Source organism: Chiloscyllium punctatum, chromosome 37 (assembly GCF_047496795.1).
Source record: "Chiloscyllium punctatum isolate Juve2018m chromosome 37, sChiPun1.3, whole genome shotgun sequence".
NCBI classification, from domain to species: Eukaryota; Metazoa; Chordata; class Chondrichthyes; order Orectolobiformes; family Hemiscylliidae; genus Chiloscyllium; species Chiloscyllium punctatum.
Genome location: NC_092775.1, coordinates 22,585,806 through 22,595,511, shown reverse-complemented (window position 1 = coordinate 22,595,511; position 9,706 = coordinate 22,585,806). Strand labels below are relative to the sequence as shown.

At 34.3% G+C, this 9,706-nt stretch overlaps 1 protein-coding gene across 1 annotated transcript; it reads right to left on the bottom strand.

Annotated features, from left to right (window-relative positions):
- Positions 1–1,947: 1,947 nt before the first annotated feature.
- LOC140463221 (glucagon family neuropeptides-like) lies at positions 1,948–9,055 on the bottom strand. Its single transcript, XM_072557010.1, has 7 exons — positions 8,913–9,055; positions 8,692–8,774; positions 7,813–7,932; positions 6,963–7,067; positions 4,465–4,596; positions 3,597–3,679; positions 1,948–2,066 (listed from the first exon to the last, which is right to left on the bottom strand). Exons 2-7 carry the CDS (start codon positions 8,769–8,771, stop codon positions 2,059–2,061), a joined length of 528 nt encoding a protein of 175 aa, XP_072413111.1. The 5' UTR covers positions 8,772–8,774; positions 8,913–9,055; the 3' UTR covers positions 1,948–2,058.
- Positions 9,056–9,706: the final 651 nt, after the last annotated feature.

Sequence of the window (9,706 nt, the reverse complement as noted above, 5' to 3'; positions counted from 1 at the left end):
ACTAAACCTAATTAACTAAAAACAAGTGTTCAAAAGCACTTCATGATTAATGGAAGATATAGAAGTAGCTAACATATTTTCTAAGCTTGTACAACTCAGTATATTAATTTCTACTATTGCTTTATGTTTTAAATAGAAATTCTTCTTAAGTTTCAAGTAAAATAAAGTTGGTAATAAATGAGATGTTTTCATTCTCTGGATGTTTTGAGGTCAGTTTTAACTCATTCATGTTGAAAAGCAAGGCAAATGATGCAATGTTTTGCATTTTTTTTCTAATTTTCTCTGCCAGAAATTAAGAGAGAAAATCTATGATTAATATAAAAATCACATAAACCAATCTTTATAATCTGTATTATTCTAAATTAATTCCTGAAGGTAAGGAATGTTAGTCTTATGATATAGAACATTTTTTAACTAGTATCCTGTGTTTAAAATTAAATTCACTCCAGGTGAGGTGCACTCAGTTATATGTTACCTTGGGCTTTACCCTTGAAAGGTCAATGTGATATTTTAGTTTCCAGTATCACTACAATTGTGGCTACATTGAACAAAATTGCAATTTAGTGCAATGCAAGTTATGTTGTACTTTGCATTATGTAGAAATTATAATTTGTTCAGACTCACTTTACTTCAGAACTAATCGATGACAGATGTGTATGTCATGCAGTTGATTGAGTTCAATTCCCTGATCTAAAGGATTTGCAAACATACTGTGTCACCGGGAGAACTTAATGCTCTTCTTCGAAAGCTATCATTGAATCTTTTTAAATCCACTAGAGACAACAGGTAAGACTTCACTTTGATATCTAATGCGACAAGTGCATCTCCAATGTACATCTCCCTGAGTAGCATTGAAATGTTTGTGTAAACTACATGCTGAAGGTCTGAGTGCACAGTGCTCTAATTCAGGTGTGACAGTGTCACCATGTGAGACAAACTTTTGTTTAATTACATCTATGCTTATTTATCCTTCCAAACAAAACTTGTCCATGGATTAGAGGAATCATATTAGAAAATGTGATAATTCACCTCAAATTTAGCTTTAAATAATTCTGATATCATTCTTTCTACAAATTGACTTTTAATTGTGTGACAAGCATTGTTTAAAGAACATATTCAGAAATTGGAATTGTACGTTTAATAAATGTTTGCCCTGCATTAACAAAATAAACTATGTGCTAAATCAATGATAACATATTTCGATACGTACTTCGTCATATAACCACACTGATTTTTCTTTAAAGGAGGTTATGATTAATTGCAAATGAAACTTTGGCTATTAGAAGTAATTATAATTTAAGGGTTACGTTAAGTAGTATTTGCAAAAGTTACATTTAAGCTTGTATACATTTGCACTATAAATCTGAAACCATTTACCTCCTGGTGAACATTAATATAGCCAATTAGCTGTATAAGGAAACCAGTTACTTTTGGAGGTAATTTGTGTTTTGTAATTTACACTATTCTGGTATTAAAGATATTAGACTCAGACATCACATTAAGTACATGCAGTTGGTCAAGAATTTATAACTATTATAAATTACAATAGAATGTTTTTCAAAGGTGACCAATACAGCATGATTTATTATATGTGGTCTTAAACCATTCTAAGTCAATAAATGGTACATACATTTATTTTTAAAGATAATTTATTAGTGAATTGCATGTTTTGTCCCATAGTTTGAGAACACACCATTTCAGCTAAGAATTTTCAATGTCACGATTTTGCCTTGCACACACTATGAAAGAAAGCTTTGAATACAGATATAAAGATCAAGATAATAACAATGTGGGTTACAATACTGTTCTTCATGAATACTTGTAACAGGATTTAATTACAAACAAGAATGGATTAAAGAGAAGTATATTATGCCACCAATCATGCAGATATAACTTTAATATGATATCACATTGCAAATTTCCATAAAAATAATGTTTACAGTGAACTGTATCAATAAATCTAGTTCATAATGTTTACATCCAAACTAATTCAATGAAGAATTTCCATCTGAAAGAAAATGTGTGATCCATTGGGATGAGGAATTTACACTGCTTCAATTAATTATCTGTAAATAAAAAAAAATAATTTACTTTCATTTTAATTCCACGAGCAGTGTATTTGTACAAAATTTAAGGTGAACATTTTTGTTTTGGTTAGCTTGCGTCTGACAAAAATATTACTAAACTGAATCATTTCCCAATTGAACTACAAAGAAATCCACAAAGATAGGATTTAATTTCTTTAACATGGGGTATGTACTGTCCCACTTCAGGGATACACCAACTGCCTAATTCCAGAGTATTTCGGCCCAGATTTTCAAAAAGCAAAGACCAAGGATGCAGAAGCCTGACATTAGTACTCCTGAAGATTGGGCAGCTGAAACTGCACAGTTCAGCAGTCCATATCAGTGGGAAGATTCATATTGCTAGTTCAGTTAAGACCACACTCTGAAATCAAGTGGTATGAATGCTCATCTCCACGACAGGTCTGCCTCTCCAAATTATTATAATAAACTAAACTAGTTGATCAATCCTTAAATATCCTGGATTACTGTGCACCTGTTTATTGGATCATTTGGTCTGTTACAGAGGGCAATCTTTTTTTCCAATTATTCAAATCCATCATAAGGCCAACATAACTGCAAGAAAATGTTCTTGTGAAGTGGTAATGATCCCACTTCTGAGCCAGGATCCCCAGGCTCACGTTCTACCAGTTCCAGAACTGTGTCTGAACTGGTAATTAGAAAATATCTACAACACCAAGGAAACCCCTTTTTTTTCCCTGCACTGCAACCTTGATTTGCTGTGTATTGTTAGTTATTTGAGAAATTAGTTAGAGGTTTGAATTCTTGCTGAATGGACCCCAGATAATGGATTGGATTATTAATGTGAACATTATAACTCAACCATACTTAGTATATGGTGTCAGTTAGCTCGGATCGCTGGTCAGTAATGCAGAGTGACACCAACAGTCTGGGTTCACTTCCCAAATTGGCTGAGGTTACCATGAGAGACTGTCCTCCTCAACCTCACCTCTTGCCTGAGATGTGGTGCCCCTCAAGTAAACCACCAGTCATGTCTCTCTATTAGAGAGCAACTCTATGATCTGGTAAGACTATGCCAATTTTATCTTTTAATGTGTGTATAATAGCTACCATCCTACTATTCACAGTTTTATCAAATTTAACAATTGTTGACTCAGTGGATTTGTACCCATGTAATGTAAGCCATTCACACCAGAAAATGTTCAGGCTGAATCATTAGTCAATACTAAATTAACTTATTGTGTTTTGACATCAATGGGTGTTTCATTTGTCAATGTTGACTTCAAAACTCAATAGTAGGAAAAATAAGGGTCCCTATTTCTCACTACTAATCATCCTGGTGAATGCTTTTATCTATAGGTCATTGGTCATTTAGGATGAGAACATTCATTTGAATAAACTTTTGCCAGTTATGGTTTAAGGTCACCCATGACAAAAAAAAAGCAGTGAGTGAGATTGTAACATTGAAACTGCACTGTATTGTTATTTTCAAGAAGGCAGGTGAAGAAATTAAAGAGAAAAAGAAGGTTAGATTAATCAAAAAAGACGCACCATTAGAGGATTTGCTTCCATAATATGCTTCCAGGGCTGCAGAAAAGTCCTCAGGCAGCTGCCTTATATTTATATTTTCACGTCTGCAGTAGATAACAAAAGGTTTTACACCAAACCAATTATTAAATATCCAATTTTGACTTTTATGTTTGTTTTTTCTTATTTTGCCCACATTATTAATAAACAATAGTGTCATGTAACATTATAAACTTGCAGCCATTTTTGATTTGTTAATGGTTTGAGTACAGTGTGAAAATATACAGTAACCACCTGCTAGTCAATCTTTAGCAGCTCATCTGAAAGGTTATACCTCCAGTGGTAAACACTCTTCCAGTGGTGCACTAGAGTGCAAGTCTTGATTTTGTATTCAACTCTTAGCTCCTAACACAGGAGCAACAGTGCTGCCTACTAATTACCCAAATTTAATGACTTTATAACCAACCCAGGTATTGATGGTTTGTAAGCTTTTTATCAATGAGAGGATCTAACAAATTCCAATTCTATTGCCAGATTAAGACTGCAAAGTTTTTACCTATCCAGAAAAGGGGACAGTGAATTTCACACTGAGTTAAGAACTGTGACTGATTGCTTATTTTAAGTATGCTGAAGAAATTGTACCATCCCAGTTGCCATTGCAGCTAATATCTTGAACTGAATCTGGGACAGTTTTACAATGCATGGTTACTTTACTGCTTGACCACATTAGAGCTTATATGACTTTTATTTGCATCTTCTTTCTATAAGACTTCCTCATTATTTATGTATTAAAATCTGTAATATTCATGTCGTGGTATTAGTCTGTGTACATTGTGTTAGAATTGAAAGATGATGCTTATCAATGCCAAAGAACTTGACCTATTCATTTTACCTTTGATTGCCCAGAATTTCAGCCAAGTATTTTCTAATTGCCATCTGCCGCTGGTAACGAGCATAGGTATCTGTAAAGATGTCAGAGTTTCTCTTGGATAAGAGCTCAGGCTCTTCCTCAAGGCTGCTATCACTATTTTAAAAAGACAAAAATTTATGATGGTTTGAAGATGGTATTTGGAACATATGTTACTTCACTTTCATCACACGTAAATGATCAGGTCTCAGACTTTTATCAGGGAAGGACATGTCGGCTTTTGTCTACAATTTTCATTTCCATTTTTTTGAATCCACAGACATGAGGGGATCAAACTATACACCTTTTTGTAAAATTTGAATATCCTGAGTAATGCAAACATTTTACAACTAATATCAACGCAACAGCTGTTCCACATAAAAAATGATCTGCATATATTCAAATAATCTCATTGCACTGAAAATATGATGGAATACAAAAATGAATACTGAGAGCAGATGTTATTACTTTGACAGGGAAGGTATTTTCTTTCCTGAAATGAGTATGCTATATAATGAGGGGATATTGAAGACTGAAGAAATGTCGCAAATATACTTTGCTATTTTCCAAAGCCCATGTGCTTTTGTATTCCTCCTACCAAGTTGCGCCCCTTACAATTATCTGTTTTGTAAAAGGAACTCAGACAAACATGTGAAAACAAAAGATGTAGAACTTTGAGCTCAAAAACTGCATGAATTTATGTAAAACTCTGTTATCTCACTTTTTAGATTAGAATCAATCTAAACATCAGGTCATAGACAGAGAACACAGGGGGCTAACACCTTCAACATATTGTCTAGCTATCACCATTGTTAACAGCTAACCCGAGAATGCAACTTTAAAAAAAGGGTTTTGTGATTTACAATTCAAAGAAGTGAAACTATCACTGTATTCTAACAGATGAAAGGCTTAACAGACAATCAATTTTTCAATGTATAATTTCAGTTACATCACACTGCAAATATTTGCTATAAATTCTGTGTTACGATTGAACCCTCCACAATCACCTGATGAAGGAGCATCGCTCCAAAAGCTAGTGTGCTTCCAATTAAACCTGTTGGACTATAACCTGGTGTTGTGAGATTTTTAACTTTGTACACCCCAGTCCAACACTGGCATCTCCAAATCATGAAAACAAAAGAAATATTCAGAGGATTAGGACTAGTTCGAGTGCTCTTGCAGAGATGTGTTGAGTGAGTTGGCCTCCAGATGTGTTGCACCATTCTACTCTATGATTCTATCATTGTAACTTTCCATTCACAAACCATTTTCTCTTTATTTGTTAACATCATCTTATATTTTGTCATTTTCAGACTGAACTGTAAATACAGCCCCTCCATAATTTGGCAAATGCTGCAAATTTTGATTTTGTACTTCTGATTTCCTAGTCAAATCATTTATGTCAATGCTGAATGATGATTTAGAGTAATGATCCTTGTTGAACATCACTTTTCCTTCTGCTTTTAACCCCTTACTCTCTGCTTTCTACTAATTATAGCCAGTTTGCTATTCATTGTGGTGCTTGTGCACTGAACTTAGTCAAGTGTCAATTTGTGGGAGCCTTTTGAATAATAAGTAGATCACTTCCATTATATTATCTTGATCTACTTTCTGTTACTTTCTCAAATAAAGTCAATGAAACATGACCTTACCTTTTAAAATCTCCGCTGTCTATTCTTCATTGTATTTTCTGATTTCTAAATGTTATCTATAACACCTACAAAAAAGAATTCTGATATCTTTCCCACGACTTATATTTTGATAACTAGTGTTTAGATCTGTAGATTTATTTTACCTCTCTTTCTGAATATAAGTGTCTCTTCCTGAGCATTTGAGAATGTGTGGTCATAATCCATCTGGAGCAGATGTTCTATTTGCTTTTAAAATTGTCTGTGGTGTAAATTATCTCCTTCCTTTCTATCTCATATGTCTTATTACTCTTTTCTGACCATGTAGAAATAACGTCTACCTTTTTATCCTCTTGCTAAAAACTGGAACAAAATCCAGGTTTCTGACATTTCAAGTTATTACCTGTGAACCTATCTTACATATTCCCAAGCAGTCCCATCTCTATCATTTTTAATGTTACTTATTTATCTATGGCATATTCTACTGTTTCCATCTGTGTTCTTATATAATTTCCTTTTGATATGTGAGCATTCCATGCATTTTGGGTACCTATATCTGAGTTCCCATCATTTTTGTTTTGTTTTTAAGTTAACATTTATGTAGGTGTAATAATATATACTCAATATCAAAACTAAATGTGCTGATTCACATTATAGATCTTTTTCATCAAATATTCACTTGCGCCAATATTGAATTGGGGCAGGTGTAGGTCAATCACTAGACTGCCATCTCTCTGCTATTCACGTACAACAGTTTAAGAAAATTAATACCACATTGTTCAAAAGTAAGAGAAAACTATTTAAACTGATACAGTACAAAGTAAACTGAAACCAGTCAGAAATATGTTCCCTTACCCAAGCCTTTTGCCCATAATTGTCTGAAGAAGCTTCCTTGCAGACATCTGACCCAAGACCTTCCTGTAGGTGTTGGTGAATATTGCATCGGCATGTCTTTCAGTTCTGAATGTATAAACAAACAGGACAAATTCTTAAAATGACTTTATATTGAATCAACTTATAAAGAGTGGTCATGTTATTTCTTTTGAAAGCAAACTCCATCAAACAAACAGACCACAACCTATGTAACATTTAATGCATTTTTCATAATAAATAATTAGTCATTACCCATTTATAACCAAACTGGAACTGAACACATCAGCATTGTATCTAAGGTTAGGTCATATAACAAATGCATATATAGTGTCAAAATAAACGTGACAATCAACACAAAGTGTGATGGAAGGAAAACTGAGTTAATGAAAAGTTCACAGTAAAAGTTTGAGTGAATTTTAGATGCAAAGCCAGGAGTGAAGTATAGGTTTTTGTCTTTCACCCAGCAAGTCTTATAATTGCCCGTGAATTCCCAATGCTTTATACTGTCTCTGTTACAGAGATACATAAACACTGATGTTATTCCATTAGTTGGACTGTAGAAATTAGGAGATACCAAATTGCCGAGTGCTTAGTTTGTCCATTATCTAAAATAAATTACTGGGTACATTACAAAAGGCAAAACTTGTAGAATATTATGTTGGGAAAAGAGATTCTTCCTCTATATAATGATAGGTGAACCCATTTATAAATATGTTGATGGTTTGATTAAGCACAGTGTTGAATGGGAAAGCTAGGTGGAATGGATTTTAAATACACGCGTATATATAAATAATTTAAATGCAACTTTTCAGCTGACAGTGTAAGGACTTGCCGTTTTCCAGTGGAGTCCAGGGCAGACTCATCGTCCTCATAGAGCCTTCTAGCTTGGGCAATGTCCCTCTGCTCTGCTGGAGTGCTGAGCGTTCCCCCCAGGGTAGAGCTATTTTCAAATCTATAGCCAGAGCCAAAGAAGATCTCATTTTATTTTTCAATGTAGCATGGCATTGATGAGTTACATGAAAATTATTAATCCACAATCCAACAGACAAAATATACCAACCGATTATGTAATATTTACATATTCATCTTTAAGTGATCAATCATGTCTTAATGTGGCAGGGATTGAAAATCTGTTTTCTCATCAATTAAAATATAAGATTTGAAAAGTCTTCATTGTTGATTTTATCCTGTCAGAATATCACGTTTTTTAATTTCACCATTTACAAATATTATCCTGCTTATAAAATCTTGCTCACATTTTGCAGAATTCTTGCAATTTACTGTTGAGAATGAATCGGACTGGTAGAGTTTTATTCCACATGAAAACATAATTATTGACAACACTCACTTACCTTCCATTGTTTCAGATTGTGGAAGCGTCACATCAAAACCAGAAAACATAAGAAGGCTACAATATAAAGTAACTTTATGCTATGAGAAGGCAAAACTTATGTCGTTATTGGAGAAGGAACCTTCTATTGCTTTTTGTAACTGACATTAGAAGTTTATATTTCCAATCTGAAATGCAAAATATTATAGAAATTTAGCTCCAATCAAATATAGTTAGGTTTAGATTGAGGGCATTTCCTTAAAATGTTTACATTATCCGAAGAGAAATAGGAGCCCTTTTTGTTTTGTCTGCGGACAATTGTACAGAATGCCATAGCTGTGACAATCACTTGCGTAGGTGCAATGCTATCGACAAACTCACCTTCGTGCTGGATATATCGGTGAACACATCGTGTGTACAGTCAGACAGTAGAAAACCAGGAGGGAAGCTTTGTCCAGCATTGTCTGGTGCACCGAAGAAACATAAAATACGTTAACATTGCCAGGCAATAGTTTGGAATTGCATAAGGTTGTGAAAACCTTTGCTTAGAAAGTTTGATTTTTCACGTATAATGTTGAACGTGGTGGCACAGGAGAACTTACCCTATTGGTTTTCACCAGCTAAATCGAGGTTGTCGCTGTTCTGGAGTGCGATGTTTTAATCCCAGTTCCATTCATTGCCTATTTATACTGCCTTGTCATAACTGAACCGTGCTATACGCACGGGGGCTGGAGGGGACGCAGGAGAGGGGTGCACCCAACTGCTTACATCAAGTCTAACATCCACACAACAGGCGTCATCGATCCCAGGCTAAAAATGCAAATAGCATTTTAAATTTCAGACTTACAGCAATATTTAATTGAAGAAGTTTATGAATATTATCTCTCTCCATAATAAAGTATTGAGGATACTGACGCGCACCTGTTGTTTCTTTAAATAGAGTTATTTGCTTTCTTGGCGTCACTTGATCATCAAATATTTTTCATTACACGGCCTTTAAGCAAGTTTGTAAAAGTTGGCTGCGGGTTGTGACGGGGCGGAGCGAGTGGACTTAAAATGTTAAACCTTCATTTTGAAAATCAATTGTGCCCCCGATTAAAAGAAGTAAATGGGTGAAAAACGCAGCTGCAGAGAACAGCCATCAATGCTTAACATTGAAATAAAGCCAAACAAAACAAAAGTTGAAAATGGCCAAAAGTTCGATCCTCAAACATGAAAGAGACATCTGCGCTCCAAACCTCTACATCTTAAAATTTCAAATAATTTCCATAAGAGAAAAATGAAGGAAAACGTCCGTGTAATACCAAGTTTGTGTGAAATGTATGATAAGCATAAAGTTCTGAAACTGAAAAAGCAGGGTAAAATTAATATCACCCACATAACAGTAAATGGTGTA

Excerpts from the sequence above, each read along its gene's own strand:
- LOC140463221 (XM_072557010.1), bottom strand. The coding sequence starts at position 8,771 with ATGCTGGACAAAGCTTCCCTCCTGGTTTTCTACTGTCTGACTGTACAC. Across the intron at positions 7,068-7,812 it reads CTGGACTCCACTGGAAAACG|AACTGAAAGACATGCCGATG; the intron begins GCAAGTCCTTAC and ends TTATACATTCAG. Across the intron at positions 4,597-6,962 it reads ATTATGGGCAAAAGGCTTGG|TGATAGCAGCCTTGAGGAAG; the intron begins GTAAGGGAACAT and ends TTTTTAAAATAG.